At 45.2% G+C, this 17,509-nt stretch overlaps 2 protein-coding genes across 3 annotated transcripts in view; both read left to right on the forward strand.

The window, feature by feature from the left end:
• adamtsl3 (ADAMTS-like 3) overlaps positions 1 to 11,910 on the forward strand; it is a 72,838-nt gene extending 60,928 nt beyond the window's left edge. For both annotated transcript variants that reach the window (XM_076035388.1, XM_076035389.1), the window contains 11 exons: positions 1,140 to 1,269; positions 3,799 to 4,009; positions 4,094 to 4,273; positions 4,450 to 4,603; positions 4,720 to 5,683; positions 5,772 to 5,899; positions 7,343 to 7,454; positions 7,542 to 7,746; positions 7,863 to 7,972; positions 9,808 to 10,028; positions 10,341 to 11,910. In XM_076035388.1, coding sequence (XP_075891503.1) covers positions 1,140 to 1,269; positions 3,799 to 4,009; positions 4,094 to 4,273; positions 4,450 to 4,603; positions 4,720 to 5,683; positions 5,772 to 5,899; positions 7,343 to 7,454; positions 7,542 to 7,746; positions 7,863 to 7,972; positions 9,808 to 10,028; positions 10,341 to 10,450 — 2,525 coding nt within the window. In that variant the 3' untranslated portion in view covers positions 10,451 to 11,910. The remainder of the gene's footprint in view (positions 1 to 1,139; positions 1,270 to 3,798; positions 4,010 to 4,093; positions 4,274 to 4,449; positions 4,604 to 4,719; positions 5,684 to 5,771; positions 5,900 to 7,342; positions 7,455 to 7,541; positions 7,747 to 7,862; positions 7,973 to 9,807; positions 10,029 to 10,340) is intronic.
• Positions 11,911 to 12,158: 248 nt separating this feature from the next.
• On the forward strand, positions 12,159 to 17,470 carry LOC142894185 (NACHT, LRR and PYD domains-containing protein 3-like). The gene is made up of 6 exons (XM_076035399.1): positions 12,159 to 12,553; positions 14,757 to 16,476; positions 16,587 to 16,670; positions 16,768 to 16,851; positions 16,953 to 17,030; positions 17,128 to 17,470. Exons 1-6 carry the CDS (start codon positions 12,253 to 12,255, stop codon positions 17,453 to 17,455), a joined length of 2,595 nt encoding a protein of 864 aa, XP_075891514.1. The 5' UTR covers positions 12,159 to 12,252; the 3' UTR covers positions 17,456 to 17,470.
• Positions 17,471 to 17,509: the final 39 nt, after the last annotated feature.

The raw sequence follows: 17,509 nt of genomic DNA on the forward strand, positions 1-17,509 counted from the left end.
TTCAGCAGTTTAAAGCTACACAAGGAGCTCGACGGTCCTGCTTTGGAAGGACTTCATCTGCTTAACGTGGTCACGGTGGCATCTGGTTTCATTTAGTCTCATTTCTGGAAAGTAGAAGGAAGAAGCGTCTGTTTGTATTCATGGCAATTAGCTGCATGACAGAGAAGTGTTATCAGCGGCGTGCTAATAGCTAATAACTGCTCCCTGGTCTTTGCCATCTGATCATGGTAAAGCCAAGTTTTCTGAGGGGGGGGGGGGGTCAACCCTGTGAGAGTTCATCTTCACATCGTCAGTGTTCCAGTCTTTTGGATGGAGCCCAAACGCACTGTTGGCCCCTCCACTGAGCCCTGGTGTTCATACGGACCATCACAGTGCTAACCGGTGACCTTATGTCAGCGGCTAGCTCACTCCGTGCCTTCGATTATGGGAGGGGAAGCTCCCGAGGTTCGCCCTGTCCACTCTGATGTCACCACCTCAGCGGCGCTCCGCCAGAGACGCTTTCCCAAACATCCTGCCAGCTTTCGTCAGGCTCCCGCTTTAATCTCCTCGAAACTGTGAGCTAAGCCGTGTTCCCGTGTGCCCATGTATTTAACTTACAATCTGCCCGTCTGACTTTGGCTGTCGTCCTCATCTTTGTATATTTGTGCGTGTGCGTGCTCCCTTCCAATTGGGGATGATTACAGGCCAGCGATCGGGTGTCATGCACACGCCCCAAGTGATGGTCCTGTGAACCATCACGGCGTGTTTGAGGCGCCGCCTCCACTGTTACTGTCCCCAGCGTCGGCTGGCGAGCCGGCACATTTATGTCTCGTCGCTGTTAATGTGACTTGACGTCGCACCCTCAGCGTTGCTCCCAGCCGAAGCCGGCGCTCCAGCAAGCGCTTTCACTGTTTTGATGTTTCATGTGAACTTTCACACACAACCGCTGCGGGACCCTTATATCTGCCTTGGGGGTTTTGTGATTTGTACATTTTCAACTCTTCCAACTCTGCCTGCACCCAAAAACCACCAACTCACTTACTGCTCGTTGGCCTTGAATGAGTCATCCTGAGACATCCAGTGAAAAGACCCTGAGCGAAAAGCTCACAGCTCCTTGTAAAGTCCCACATGTGTGTGTTGTCGATGTGGTCTAATTCCAGGCGTGCAGGAGGCGGTGGTGATCTGCCTGAACAAGCAGACCCGGGAGGCAGCAGACCAGAGCCTGTGTGTGAGCTCCCGTCGACCTCCACAGATTCTTCAGGACTGCAGAACCCAGCCGTGCCCACCAAGGTACGCTTAAAAATCTTCCAAACCAAGATCGTTTTAATTTGTTCTTTGTCTAAAGCAGTTTGCGCTTTAAATTGTCTCGGTACCATAAAAAGGTTTGGAGGAAGTGTGTTTTGGGAACAAGAATTTGGCTGCAGGAAACGGTAATTAAAGACAGGACTGAAATCTGGCCGTGTGCATTATTAGAAATGCCAAGATTTGAACCTCCTGAAACACGGAATTTATGGCGCTGCGTCATGCATGTGCCTTTTCCTGGGGCCCGATGCATCCCCACGTCCTCACACCTGGAAGTGTTTAGCTGTCAGGCTAGGAAAGAAGAAGAAGAAAAAAAACAGCCATGCTTCACACTTGTTGAATCCGTCACTGTCTGCTAATTAGTGGTTGTGTACAAATAGGTCAAAATACTTTTAATCCAGCATGTAATCCCTTCCTCTCCAACCTCTGGGGCCCATTAAATCATCATTCAGTTCAAATGAGTCCAAGAGATACTGAGGCTCAGTGACAGAGACGGATTGTTGAACCACTGTGAGTGGGAAATTAATCCGGTGGGGCAGATAGTGGATCTGTGCTGGAATTTTGCACAATGGTCATCCTATGATGATGGTGGAATGATGGTTTTTTTCTCTGGAGTGTGACCGAAAATAAAGAATCCACTGCAGCTCCACCTCAAACCTTCCACTTCCTACAACAATCCAGCTTTTATCAACAAACTTTCCTTTCAAGATGAAGATGTGAAGTTTAAGCAAATTACATTATTTCAAAGCCCCGTATTACATATGTGTTTTGGACCATGGTATCGAGCAGAGGAACACCACACCACGAATCATCCAGTAAACTCCAGTAATCAGCACATTTAGTGATCTGTTTACAGCCTCCTGCAAAAACACTGGGTTGCAGCTCCCTGGTAAAAATGATGCTTTGTTGGTCCTTTGCCACACCTGGAAGAGGGCAGTCCCTCTAGGGATTACCACTATTGTTGTTGCTAACCTGGGAGAGGTATCTGTGAGTGTTTTTGTGACATTACAAAGGGCAGATGTGCCAAAAACAAAACCCACTTCTGGTAAGTTGAGCAAGCAGGAAAGTCAAACAAAAATATACATAATTAGAAAACCTTGATAAAAGTTGTGCCAGAAGGCCGTCACTCGAAACACGTGGCTTCTTCCTCCACGTATTACACAAATCCTTCCTAACATCCTAATTTATATACTCATTTACCCCATTAGGCTCGCTAACAGCAATCTTGTGTTGAGTTGTGCTCATCATCTGTGCGGAGTAAAAAGGATAAAAACAGGGCCCTATGAGATTGAATCAAAATCTTGGCCGAATGATAAACGATAGTCTTCTGTGTGAAGGGACCCCTGAAATTACTGTAATTACCCTCTAGGGATTTTAAATATCCTTCTTGAATTTAAAGTTGAATCTACTCAAATGTCTTGCTGTTAGGAATTGTTAACCCTATAAAAGATTTTCCAAAAACTTTGAGTCAAGATAAAAAAAAATAAAATAAAAAAAACTTGGCAGTTGATGTACAATGTTTGAAACGCGAAATTCAAACCGTCTTTTTTTTCCCACAGGCAGCACTCTCTCCAACTTAAAAAAACAAAAAACACTGAATTTTAAAACAGCTCACTGACACGTTTAACATTAGAGCTGAACCACAGATGAACGGGCGGGATGTTCACGAGTCATACCTTTCAAGTTAACACCTTGTGCGTCGCTGGTGCTGCGCCGCTCGTGCTGCTGTCAGAAGGAGCGGAGGCTTGCCGCCAGCTCTTTCTCCTGTTTTTCCAGGGGTTGAATCTTGTTTTCAGGCACAACAAACTCTGCGTTGGATTTGTTTCCTTTGGCCCTTTGCTCGCTCCCTGAGGCCCCCTCACCCTCCCATATTGAGCTACACTCTTTGGATCCTGTTCCATCTAAAGGGAAACAGCCATAAGATTTGGCTTGTACCTGCGCTGTCAGTGCAGGAACGAGCCTCATTCCCGATTCTCCCCAGTCGCTGCACCCTTGGGTAAATATGAGTTTGGAAACATCACCTCGTCCATCAGGCGAGCGTTTGGTCAGCACTTGGAGATGCGTACGAGGCGCCACATAACCGTCAAGATTGCAATAAATTGCTCAGCAAACTTTGATGCTACAGTGATCGCCCTGTTCAAAATTGTGTCGGACAACAGAATTAATAACAGTTCGAGGAGGTCAGCGGGAAACGTGGACACCATGGGGATTTCTCACATATCAGTAAATTTAGAGGGAGATCAAGTGTTTGGTAGCCAGGATTCGGCCTGTGAATCACTCTTTACATTTCCACTTGTATTCACTTTCACGAATTTCACTTTCATGAATTTGCGCGTACATGAGGCTGCCAGAAAGGCCTCTCGTGGGCTCGATTTGAAAACATCAAGCACTTGGAGTGAACTCCCCTTGACTGCACTCTTTTTAATGATTGGATAATGGACTCCTTGTGGCGGCAAGGGGTAAAAGTTGAACCATTTTGATGTACGACGGTTTTATGATAAATCCCCTGTTTGGCAGGTGGGACACTGGAGAGTGGAGTTCCTGTTCTGCAACCTGTGGGGTTGGTCTGATGACCCGGACAGTGGCGTGCACTCACCAACCCTCCCGGAGCAGCAACCGCACTCAGGTTTTGAGGGATGAAGACTGTCAGAGCCCAAAGCCCAGTCCAGTCCAAGCCTGCAACCGCTTTGACTGTCCTCCCTTGTGGGAACCGCATGACTGGGGAAAGGTGAGGTGTCCACCATAGGAATGGGTGACCCAAGCAAATATGGCTAATTCCATCCATGAAACCGCTGTATCCTTGTGGCTGCAGTGCTCGCGCAGCTGTGGTGGAGGATTTCAGCGGAGGCAGGTCCTGTGCAAGCAGCGGCTGGCAGATGGCAGCATCCTGGAACTGCCTGACACCTTCTGCCCATCGAGGAGCCCTGCAAGTCAGCAGACCTGCGCCAGGATGGACTGCCCACCACAGTGGGTCACGACTGACTGGTCACAGGTTGGTTTCTCATTAAGTGCTAATGCAAGGTGGTGGAAATTGGATTTGTACAGTGGAGAGTAGTTATAAATCCCACAAGAGGCAGGGGTGGGCTGCCATGGTGTCATGCTCAGGAATGCATCTGTTGATCCACTGCATCGTTGTGTCTCATATTGTTGCAATGATCTGTCATCCAGTGCTCAGTGACTTGTGGGAACGGCATTCAGAGGCTGCAGACAGTCTGCATGAAGCAAGCAGAAGATGGAAGGCTCCTGACCGTGGACCCAGAGAATTGTTCCTTGATTGCACAGCCGACCAGAATCCGACCGTGCTCTCTCCGGCTGTGTGAAGGTAAGAGATCCCTGTCTGCATGGATGGATTGTGCCATTTTGAATAATTATGAATGTGTGAATGAAACCAAATGATGGAATGGAGACAATGTTCAAGATATTTATTTGTTCTGACAGACTTAAGCAAGCCTGACCCAACCATACTGGCCCAGAGGAAGGTGTACATCCAGTGGAGGAAGGGCAAAAAGTTGCAGTTGGTAGTTGGAGGCTATGCCTATGTTCTCCCCTGGACGCCCGTGGTCCTTCGCTGTCCCACTCGTCACTTTCGTAAGGGATACATACAATGGTTAAAGGATGGCAGACCCTTGGTTGGCCTACAACACCTCTCCATAACACCTCAGGGCTCTGTGAAGATTCAGCAGGTCCGGGCCTCTGAAGCAGGAATATACACATGCATCGCAGGTTCGGCTCGGGAGCATCTCGTCCTGCAAGTGATTGGCAGCAAGCAGAAGCTCTCTGCTCCAGAGTTGTGGCACCAAAAGGAAGAAGTGAGATCTCAGGAGCCACCCGTCCCCCTCAACCAGTATGACAACATTGTTGAGCAGTTGCTTAAACTCAAAGGCTCTCTCCAAGTTGAAAAAGACGCAGATGATAGAGTACACTCCACCCTGAAGAACAGGGGGCCTTCGGACGACGAGAGCTCAGAACTTTCACACCTGTTTGTCTTCACCATTGATACCCACAGACTGGATGAGGTCATGCGCAGCCTCTTTGAAGGCCTTGGAGGACCACAGGGGGAACAAATCATTGCACGGCTGCTCAGTGAGCTCGCTACGACACGGAGTGAAACCAATGAGTCTACACTCCATCCTCCGGAACGTATGGAATCCTCTACGCAGGGTCCCCTTCTCTACAAGCCAAATGGCAAAGAGCGCCCACCGAGGCCAAAACGCCCAGTGATACTCCAGTGGCCCAGGAAGGTTGACACTACATCACCATCTGACATGATAGTAAATGTTGGAGCCCCAGTTTTTCTGCAGAAAAGCATTTCTAGCTTGGAGTTGAGATGTGAGGCACTGGGGAATCCTGATCCAGCTAGAACCTGGACCAAGAACGGAAAAAAGATGCATTACAACAGCAGGTAGGAAATAGATCTCATTGACACTAACAGCAGCAACAGCAGCTTTTGGCCAGAATTTTCATTTGCGGGCTTGTCTTGGTGTTGGCAGAGTAGCCCTGTTGTCCAGCGGGTCACTGAAGATTCACTCTCCAAGCAAGCACGACGAGGGCCTCTACACCTGCATTGCAAGGAACCAACTGGGTTTGAAGACTGCTTCATCTTGGCTGAAGATCATTGGTAAGAGTGATAAAGGCACTAAGTTGCTATAATAATAATAATAATAATAATAATAATAATAATAATAATAATAATAATAATAATAATAATACATTTAATTTATAAGGCACATTTCAACCATCCTCAACCATCTGCCTAAACCAGTACACTTGAGGTCTACCACTCAACAAATCCCATTGAATATATGTCATATAAATCATCACATTATGCATTCCCAACAATGGTCTCTAACAGCTAGCATCTTTCAAAACAGGCTACATCTACAGTTAAACATCTAACAGCTTGCCAGAGTGTGAATGTCTGTCAGAGATAGCAAGCTTCCGCAATAAAAGTGTCTGTCAGTTTATAACTACCACTGCTAATGAATGGCTTCAACAGCTCAATACGCTAGGGCTAATGTCTGCTACACCTGGCCTATGCTTCTTCTAACCTGACTTCAGCAGCTAACAACTTCATCATGATCAATCAGTGGGGGGAATTAGCAGCTCCCTTTACTAATCAGCTAACCAATGGCTTTCATCATTAGCTGAACATCTGTCAGGGTTATATGGCATTTGTTTTTACAAAAGTAAGTATTTCACAGTTATTCCATTTCTATTGAAGCCATCTTTATTTTGCCATTACTAACTCAGTTTGTTAAGCTGGTAGTAAGCAAATATTTTTCACATATAATGGAAACCCTAGTTATAATAGAAAATGAATGAGCAATTAACCGTTAGCTAATAGTAACAGTTAAGAAGTGAAGACAAAATACCATTGGAGTAATGTAAGTGAATTTAATTTATTGAAGGAAAAGGAGAAATCTTTCATTTGATTTGTGACAGTGACAAGTTTTCTGCACATTATTAAGCTAGAGACACATTTATCTTCTAGCGTCTGGCCTGCAAACAGACACCAAACAGGAAGCCGTTGCCAGCTCACACTCTGCGTAACGCTGTGTGTCCTGTCACACTGTCCAAAGTGTTTTGTGTAGCTGTTATGTCGCTCCCTTTCTGGGAAAACATTCTTTTAAACTGAGACGCCCACAAACCCAGACACAGATTGACAAGTGGTTCCTTTACACAGTCTGGTGGCTCGTCCTGTTGAGTCACACGCTGGGAATGTCCGGATCGTGCTGCGGCTCCGATTGTCTCAGAGCACCTTTGGCCACAGTGATGCTCCAGCACATTACCTCGCTGTAGGACAGCAGTTAGAGCTTTCAGTGGGCCATAGCAGTGATCCTAACCACGGAATAGGTTTAGTAATGTCTCAGAACTTTGGAGGTATGACAAGCAAGAGAACAGAGAGAGCATGTTGAGAATTTTTGAAGTTGCTAAATACATCTGCTTTGATTTGCAGAGAGAAAACACAGATATTTGGTGTCCTCTTGGCAAAACTACAGCATCAAAACGCCACAAATGTGCAAATTAGACAGTCAGTGATTTGTTTTGAATGTCCTCTCAGGTGGTAGAGGAAGAAGCTGTGTCCAGGGTAATGGTGGCAACGTTTGCACCGAGAACACCAACAACAGCAGCCTGTCATCTGAGCCATGCCGTGGACAAGCCTGCCCCCTCAGGTGCGCTGCTGCAACTACATCTAGCTTTCTCCAGGTCAGCCTCTGATATTCCGCACCGGATTTATGCCTACTCCTCGTCTCCTCCAGGTGGCGCGCTGAGCCGTGGTCTCCCTGCTCTGCCAGCTGTGGGGGAGGGTCTCAGACAAGACGGGTCCGCTGCATCAAGGGACCAGACAGCAGGTGGAGAGAGGTGGGCAGCCAGCACTGCCTTGTCACGGGCAGGAGACCCTCCATAGTCCGGGTGTGCAACCAGCAGCCGTGTGGCCGGTGGACAACAACCCAGTGGGGGCCGGTGAGTCCGAGCGCAGCTATGATGCTCTTTCTGATCGTGCCATGGCTGTTCCTCTCTGCTCACGTTCAACCTTTCCTGCCTTTGTTTTCTAATCTGGGTGCGATCTTACCCACCAGTGTCACGGTCAGTGTGTGGGTCCCAGTTTGGCCACTCAGTACCGACACGTTTACTGCCGTGACGCCAACGCCACCAAAGTCCCTGACAGGATGTGCGGCAAGGTCCTGAGGTGAGTCCTGTGAACGGAGTCCTTTTTCAACTGCAGCACAACCAAACTAAAACCATTAATAGTTATCACCAGTGCAGCATTATTGGATCTTTTAATATCAATAGACAATCTTATTTTCTACTTGTTAATTTTTTTCTTTACTGAAAACCTACAGTGACCCTAAAGCCAAAATAATCTCCCCCTAAAATAGAATCCACTTTGAAATTAAACTCCACAGTATCGTTCAAATAGCTTCTGTTACAGGTCTCACTTAGAGATCCCGTTTTTAAGATTTTGTATCCGCTGTTAGAAAAAGAAAGAACCGGTTGAGACACTGGCGCCCGTTTCTCCACTCCAAGCCTCCTCAGCGGAATCTTTAATTCCATTACATGTGTACTTTTTATACAATATTATTTTGGCTTTTTTTTAATCTTTCACAATCAGCTTTTACACAGGAATAAACTTCTGGTCCCAGGAAAACACTTTCATTATGCTTACACGACTGTGTTTGGAAAAAAAAAATTAATTGTACTGGCTGGACATGTGCGCAGAATACGAGGCTTAGAAAGAAAAAAAACAAAACTATTTGTCCTCTTAAGGAGCTTAACATCGACAAACGGAACATTTTGCTAACAACATCTGAAAATGAATCTTTTTTACACACAAGGTATAAATGAGCTGATCTAGGAATCAGCATCCTATCTTTCTCAACGAGCCACACGAACGCGACAAGCTCGCCATTTTATAAAGCACAAGGAAACCCGGACATGTTACACAGTTTTCAATGTGGTCACAAACACTCAAAAAGTCTGGCGAACAACTCAAGATTCACTCACAGTTACACATTACAATATTAATAATCGCTACACGTAATTAAGAACACTTGAAATGAGCACCAACCTGTTAAAAAAGAAAGAACCGGTTGAGACACTGGCGACCGTTTCTCCACTCCAGCTGTGTCTCAATTCAGGGTCTGCACCCTTCGAACGGAGTGTCCTCCGTCTGAAGGAAGCGTTCTTCAAGGAGCCAGCCTAGAAGGATAGACCAAACCCCGCCTCCCCGGTAACCACGCGGGACGGTCTAGCCTTCAACGTATTTCCTTGTTGCATCACCGCCGTTCCCTCCAGCTGGCCAACCCCGGAAGTGACGTTTTTATAGTATCAAGCTAACCATTGGTTAGCCATCTAACCAATGGGAACGGCGGTGACGCAATGAGGAAATACGCCGAAGGCTAGATCGTCCTGAGTGGTTACCGGGGAGGCGGGGTTTGGTCCGTCCTAGGCTGGGTCCTCGAAGAACGCTTCCTTCAGACGGAGGACACTCGGTTTGAAGGGTGCAGACCCTGAATTGAGACACAGCACTGAGCCTCCTCAGCAGAATGAGGAAGCAACTTCAGCCCGCTCTCTAGTGACTCAGAAATATCGCTACACTGTCGCCTAGTGACCAACCAAGGAAAGTTAACTAATAATAGTTGATTGGACACATTAAACAAATGCTCCATATAAATTGGCTTCTCCTTTAAAGAAAGAAGTTAACACCCAGAATGGCATTCAAACATTGCATGAAATAAATAAAAAAAAAATAATAAAAACACTAAACACTTTGTGTGTGTCACACTTCACTTTGAAGAGAAGAAACACTTTTAGAAACAAAAGTTGCAAGCATGTTTTTCCAATGTAAGGAGTACAAAGTGCAGACATTTATGTACAAGTGTAGCGAGTAAAAAGTCGTCAGAAAAACAAATACTCAATTACAGATACCTGAAAAATCTACTCAAGTACTGTAACAAAGTATTTGTACTTTGTGACTTCCCACCTCTGACGCCCTCCTTCATTAACGTGTCTCCTGATTGGTAGGCCCGGCTCCCTGAAGAACTGCTCCACGCAAGCCTGCGCGCTCCACTGGCGTGTTGGCCCTTGGACGCCGTGCACCACCACCTGCGGCCGCCACGGCTTCCAGTCCCGGCAGGTGAGCTGCGCACACCTCCACACTGGGAAGGCCACGCGGGAACATCACTGCATGTGGAAGCCCCGCCCTCTCAGCTGGCAGCGATGCAACATCCTGTCCTGCGGTCGAGGTAAGCACAAGATGTGGCCGGAGTACGATCTGATTCAGCTTCCGAGCTGAAGCAAACGTCCACGCCAGGGACGGCAAGACCTGAATGACGCACAATGGCGCCCCCATGTGGGCCATAGATGAGATGCACCATTCGAAGGGTGATGAAGTAAAACGACAGCTTGTTGTATCGAGATAATTGCGTGTCAAAATTATAACAGTAACAACAGTAGTACATAAACAGTGAATAATGAGTGCATTTAATTAAGAAACTACGTCGTTTGCCCATGTCTGAACCAGAGCGACTGCTCATCCTGCCCCCTGTTTGTTTCAGCGGGAGATTGCCGTGACAGCACAAGGTACTGCGAGAAGGTGCGACAGCTGGACCTCTGCGCACTGCCGCAGTTCAAGAGTCGCTGCTGTCGCTCCTGCAGAAACACCTGAAGGCACCGAGGTGGGGGAGTAAGGGACAGCCTGGACAGGTTGCGGAAGATCGAACACTCAGAACTTGTCTTCCCCTATCTGTTTGCTCCCTCTGGCTGGGGGCGGGGGAAGTCAAGAGTTTGGGATTTTCCACAATCTTTTTTTGTCATTGTGATGTTTTTTTGTTTTGTTTTTGTTTTTTTCATCATTTCATCATTGGAGAAGTCATTCTAACAATGACGGCAAAAAGAGGAAGTTGGCAATGGTGACAGATGACTCGGAGGCACGCAGGTGGTTTCCCTGGTGGGTTGAGTACTTTCACTTCACCCTAATGAGAGCGTATCATCGTGTTCACTCCTGGAATTCTCCTATTTAACAGACACCCTCTGGGCCTGGGCTTTCGATAACCACTGGATGTCTGGAGTCTGTTTGCAACAAGGTTGATGAAAGGAGCAGCAAAACTTTAAGCTTTTCATAGAGTCAAACCATAAAGCTCCTGATGGTCCACATGTTTCTACATCAGGAACTTGAAAGCTTCCCAAACAGAGATGTGTGCGTAAAAAAAGATTCCCAGCCCACATACTTGTGATGCAATATCTAAAGGTTACATGAATGGACAGTGTTTTCCTTTTACGACACAAGTGTCCTTCAGATTGAGGACATGATGACTAAGCTTGTTTACTGGACGCACGCATGTGAGCTTCCTGCTGTGTAGACACGGAGCCTCCACTTGAAAATACTACAACTTGCGTTTAATATTGAATAAACAGACCAGATGCCGGTTAGTGCAGTGATTGGTCAGAGCGTGCTTGTGGTGTGTGTGTGTGTGTGTGTGTGTGTGTGTGTGTGTGTGTGTCTTGCTCGTGGTTGCACTACGGCGGTAAAGACTGAAGCGAGTCAGATTTTTCTCTTTTGGGGAAAAATAAATGTTCTGCAGTATTTTGCACTCAGCTCGTGCAAGTCTTTGTTGAGAACACGGCTTGTGGAGTTTTTTTTGTAAAGTTTGTTTATACATGGTGTTTAAAGAAACAAAACAAAAAAAAAAAGATTTCTGTACAAACATCCCTTTGACCACTTCTTCTATGCAACACGTTTGGCATGAAAGCCTTCCTCAGCAAGGTTATCAAACTCACCCAGTCCAACCAGTTCTGTTTTTTGGCATGCTAAACACGGGAGTCATCCTCTGAAAATTCGACCTGTGCTTTCTTCTGTGGAATCAGATTAGATCAATGTAAATGTGACATCTGTGGGGGGACTTTTTAAGGTTTTACATTTCAAGGCTTCATCAACAGGAGACTACTTGTCCTTTTTTTTTTTCGAAAGGTGTGATATTTTATTTTTCAAAACTAAGCATAACGCATTGTGATTTTGTTCTTTAAGCTGTGTAGATACTTGTTTTTTCCCCTCCTGTTAAACTATTTATTTCCATGCATGTTCTTGTGCATAGTTTTGTAAATAAATGCATCCACTGGCGAGTTCAAGCGCTCCTTTCAGCCTGTTTTTCTTTGGTGACAGCTGATACATCATGAAATTAATAAAAACCGGACACGTTACCTTTTACTTCTGCACGTTTTGAGTCTCTTTTTTCACTGTGAACAGGGAGGGCCACCAGACAGAGTGCAACAGCAACAACAGTGTAAAGTGGGCAGCTCTATTTCACACATAAACAGGAAGTACAAGACTTTCACAAGATAAAACATTTAACTTCCTCCTTGCACAAAAAAGTCTGCCAGTAAGGGAGATGTACGCATCGGACTCTTTAGAGGAAACATCACAGCAGGTTGGTAGCGAGCTTTAAGCTGGACGGTGATCTCAGATCAGTCATGGTGGAGGAGAAGGCTTGTGCATCCTGTTTGAAGGCCATCAGGCAGCTGCGAGTTTCCCTGGTGGATGAACTCGAGGGAAGGATCGACTCGTTGTTGGACACTCTGCTGCGGCAGGAGCTCTTCAGTCGGGATGACCGTGAGGAGGTGCTGTGCCTTCCGGGGCCCCGGGCCAGAACCAGGAAAGTTCTGGATATCCTGGAGTGCAAAGGCGAGGAGGCGGCAAGCATTTTTCTGTCACTCAGGAGTCAGCAGCAAACATCAACTCAGGATGGCACCAGAGACCAATGTCAGTCTGTAGGTATGAGTTATAAAAAAACATACAATATTCCAATCTCAGATGTGAAAGATGACTAATTATATGTGAAGATTACATACTTATCCACCAAAGTGGCAACATCACAATTATATTAAGAAAGAATAAAGAGAACTGAGATAAAAATGTTACTGTGCTTACTAAATATACTTAAAACTGTTAGAAAATATCTACTTTTTTCCATCATGCAGTGGTAGAGAATTGTTTTTTGAAAGCACTCAAGAATAAAAGTGTTTGAATTTCAAGGACAGTTGTCCGTGCAAACAAGAAAGAAATACAAATTTAATTTAATTCAAATGACTAAATGTTTTCAGAGTTGTACAGCAACTCCACTCCCATGTTTGATGTGACTCATGTCTGTTGATGAGACAGGTCATGCTGTAACCAGGGTTTTTTTTCCCTTTCAAAAGTGAAACAAAACTGCTTTATAAATAAAGGGATGCTGATGAAGTGACTCACAGCAGTACTGCTATGTTGAAAAGTAGTTCATGGAATTGTAAAAGACAAAAAAAAGAAAAAAAATCAAGTCAAGTGCCAATGTCATTTGCCCTTTTTTGATGACAGGATCAAAATTTACATCCCTTTTCTGATAGCATCTTCATCCATCCATCTTCTATACCCGCTTATTCCTATTCAGGGTCACGGGGGTCTGCTGGAGCCTATCCCAGCTGTCTTAGGGCGAAGGCAGGGTGACACCCTGGACAAGTCGCCAGTTCATCGCAGGGCCCTTTTCTGATATATATATATATATATATATATATATATGTATATATGTATATATATATAGATAACTCTCTAGACATTTCTGTCTCGAGAGTCAAAGGCGGCTTTAAGATCCACATAGGCTACATAGAGTGTTTGGCGATACTCCCTCTGCTGTTGAGCCAGCACTCTAACCGCAAGGATGCAGTCGCTCATGGAGCGACATGGCGTGAAGCCTGCTTGTTGAGGACGGCGCTTGGTTAAGAGGAGAGGCTGCATGCACTTGAGGATGATGACTGTGACGATCTAAGAGGGTAACGATTGCCGCGTGATGGAGCGATAGCTACCGGTGTTACGTCGGTCGTTGGCGGAGGTTTCAGTAAGGACAGAACCATCCTCAGCAAGCAGGGAGGACGACTGATGGTGAAGGTTGTCCTGGCAGAGGACTTTGATGGATTTATAGGTTGCCCCAGAGTTCCCTGCTTGAAAGCCATTGTCCACAGCTTCAGAGAGATATTATAGCCATCCAGCCCGGTCGCCTCGGAGGTTGCATCCTCTGTGCTTGGACAGCAGGCGGTAGTTCTCAATGTTTCCCTGTACCCTGGCCATCCTGCATTTGCAATGTCTCACTTAATTGCTGGGAGGAGGCTATGGCATTGTCTATAAAAAGGTCCTTAAAGTAAACAATACCCTTCCCATGCCATTGCTGAAAACCAGAGTCCAAAGAGGCTGGTTTAAAGAAGCAATTAGACATTATAGGACTTAAAAGCAAGAAGCCCATTTTCTTTCTGAAGGTTGTTATGGGGGGAGACCTAAGATCCCATAAATAGCTCCATTTACAAGTTTCACCTTGATTTTAAGGTAATATCAAAAATGTCTTTTAATAGACTCCTACTGCTGCTGCTGTTTACAACAACTATCCACCCATTGTCTACCACTGATTTTCCTGCACTCAGTGTTGCAGTGTGGCTGTCTGAAGGTGGGTCTCATCCTGGACAAGTTGCCAGTCCATGACAGCATCACATAGAATTTAACAACATTATACAACGTTAGTTTGGCTTTCCTGCAGAATAAACTGAGGCCTTAGCAGGACTTCCCAACCCCTTTTTAGTCTGTCAGCTTAGATCATCTTTGGTATGCTGAACCAACACTCACCACAATCCTATGTATGAAAGTCTATGTATATGTGTATTATTTGGTTGTTTCTCCAATTCACCAAAAACCTTGCAATTCCCAATGCTGAGGGTTATACTGTAAATAACACATGAAATCATCGGGGCTATGCTATTGGCTTAAAGAATAAAGAGAAAATGTACCTTTTCAAGTTGTCAAAAACGCATTTTACTTCATTCACCATAAGTGCAAGCATACTTCTGTAGGATTTTTCTCAACATTTGAACTGTAGGACATTGTAATTATAAAATTAACTTTTCCATTTTGTTGTTACAGGAGATAAATCAGTAATCAATGTTTACTTTTTCTGCAGAATATGACAAGGTCAAACAAAAGCATAAGGAAGTCCTTCGGCGGCGCAGTCAGAGCTTGCTCTTCTACAACACTCGACATGGAGAAAAAACCCTGTTTTCAGAACATTACGTCAACCTCTTGTTGCTTGATGGACATCACTGTTTGGAGATAAAAAAACATGAAATTCTGACATTTGGGCAGAAGCGACTCGCTTTACAGCAGAAGCCGGTGTTGCATAGGAAGATTACATTAGCAGAACTCTTTTTAAGTAAAAATCCAAACCGTAAAGTCAGGAAAGTCCTTGTCACTGGAGTGGCTGGTATTGGGAAAACCATTCTGGTGCAGAAGATACTGTTTGATTTTGCAGAGAACATGGTCAGTCCTGCATTTGACTTTGTCATCCACATGACCTTTAGGGACCTGAATTTGATCAACAAGCCAACAAGTTTCAGGCAGTTGATTTTACGGAAAAACAGGCACCTGGCGAAAGAACTGGATCGCATATTGGAGAATGACAGTAAGCTGCTGATTATTTTGGATGGCTTCGATGAGTTCAGGCACTACAGGAGCTGTGATGAAGATTTACTTGTGACAGAGTTGGATGAAGATGCAGAGGTGGTTGAGATTTTTGTGAGTCTGATTCAGGGTGAACTGCTTCCTAATGCTTCTATCTTGCTCACAAGCCGACCCGCTGCCATCGACCACATTCCAGTTGGCTGCATCGATCGCTTCGCACTCATTGCAGGCTTTTCTTTTACTGAGGTTCGGGACTTCTTCTCACGCTACTTCCAGGAGGCTGGCCTTGCAGAACAAATGTTTGCTGTGGTTGCACAGAATGAACTGATGCTCACACTTTGCTTCATACCTGCATTTTGTTACATCGTTTGTTGCGTCCTCAAGGAGAGTGGAGATCTTTGTGGAGAAAGTCCAAAGACCATGACAGACATTTATGTGCAGTATCTTGTTGCTTTGCTTCGTTCTCACACTCAAGCGAGAGCCGAAACACCTCCTCGAGAGAATGAACGTGGGGTAGTCCAGCAACTGTCAGACACCGTTCTAAGGCTCGGCCGCCTTGCATTCCAAAAACTCATGGAGCATCAGACACTGTTCTACAGCAATGACCTGGACGCCTCGCTGTTGGAAGAACGCAGCCTCATTAGCGCCTTCCTCGACAAGACGGTTGCACAAGAGGCTGGCTTCACTGAGGAAGTCTACTCGTTTGCCCATCTTACCATCCAAGAGTTCTTTGCTGCGATTTATTGTGCAGTGGTGGATGACCCTCTGCCTTTCCCACTGCACGACTCAAGTCCTGACACCAGGTCCACCAAAGGACACCTAGCCCTGTTCAAACGTTTCCTGTCTGGGATTCTCTCTGAACGAAACTCCTGTCTCCTGTCAAGGCACGCAGGGTTACAGTGCAACCCAGACAAAGTGAAATGCTATCGGCAGATGATCATCAGTGAGCTCGAAATCCTCTGTGAGAATGGGGCTCATATCCTAAATGTTTTACACTGCTTGTTTGAGCAGCAGGACTCTTCTTTGGCCCTTGCTGCACAGCCAAAGAGACTGCGAATTAATGTTAGCGATGAAACACTTTCTCAGATGGATTACAATACCATCAAATATTTTTTAAACTTTTCCAAAGAAAATATATCAGAGCTAGATTTGACAGGGACAGGGGTATCCTGTGGACCACTGCAAGATATTAAACACCTACTCCTCAGATGTGAGAGTCTCTGGTGAGTTTCAGGTAAAATGTGATCCTGGTGTTTCCATTCTTATCAACACCTATTACTACAAGCATCATAATGTGAGAAAAACCTGACTGATCAATTCAGTTATTTTTAAGGCTGGGAGAAAACAACTTTGATATGGATGCTGTTCAAGTCATTGCAGATGTGTTGCAAGTTTCAGAAAGTATAATCAACCTGGGGTAAGAGTTTGAAGCACTTTTTCTATATTGGCGAGTGAAAATTTTGTTAACAACCAATGCCTGTATTTTGTTGACAAAATTGTCTGACCCATTCCAGTCTCGGATGGTCGAACATTGGTGATAAGGAACTTGGGGCTCTTTCTGATGCCATACGTATGAAAAGAAAGCTCAGAGAACTGTGGTAAGGCAAAAGCTTGGTGATGAGGTCTATTCCCATACTATGCATTTCATTTTGATTAAATATAATATCTAGATATTTGAATTTTAACTGTGATTTCGTAGGATAGAGGGAAATCAAGTGAGCTGCAAAGGCCTGCTGTCACTTACTGACTTGACCCCAGATCCTCTGGTAAAAGTTGTGTAAGTCATTTACCAATTTTAGCATATTCTGAACACTATATTGGTGTATATTAAAGAATTTTTCAGGACCTTCTGTTGTGTTTTTTTCTCCAAACAGAGCAATATGGAACAACCTAGTGGACACTGAGATCTCGCGCAGTGAAAGCAGCCTTGTTGTGAACTTTACGGATGATGATGCGTGGAAGGAGTGGGGCGCATGGGTCTTCAATAGGTGTGAGGCGAGCAGTAATGAGAAACTGGTGACGGTGCTGCACAAGGTCTGCAACATATCGGTTCACTGCCTGGAAACCACGTGGGCTAAGACCTTTTACAGGAGGCTGTTGCAGCTCGTCAAGCACAGAACTGAGATCTGTACAGAAGAGGAAATGCTAAGGAAACTGAAAAAGTTTGAGGGCATCCTGAACTCTGACAAATCAGAAGGCTAAAAAAAAAAAAAAAATTAATGTTAATTGTTATTGTCAATGTTACTGCAATGTTCT

Source organism: Nelusetta ayraudi, unplaced genomic scaffold (genome assembly GCF_046127955.1).
Source record: "Nelusetta ayraudi isolate G7.1 ecotype Tasmania unplaced genomic scaffold, CSIRO-AGI_Nayr_v1 ptg000042l, whole genome shotgun sequence".
NCBI lineage: Eukaryota > Metazoa > Chordata > Actinopteri > Tetraodontiformes > Monacanthidae > Nelusetta > Nelusetta ayraudi.

Excerpts from the sequence above, each read along its gene's own strand:
- LOC142894185 (XM_076035399.1), top strand. The coding sequence starts at position 12,253 with ATGGTGGAGGAGAAGGCTTGTGCATCCTGTTTGAAGGCCATCAGGCAG. Across the intron at positions 16,477-16,586 it reads CTCAGATGTGAGAGTCTCTG|GCTGGGAGAAAACAACTTTG; the intron begins GTGAGTTTCAGG and ends GTTATTTTTAAG. Across the intron at positions 16,671-16,767 it reads GAAAGTATAATCAACCTGGG|TCTCGGATGGTCGAACATTG; the intron begins GTAAGAGTTTGA and ends GACCCATTCCAG.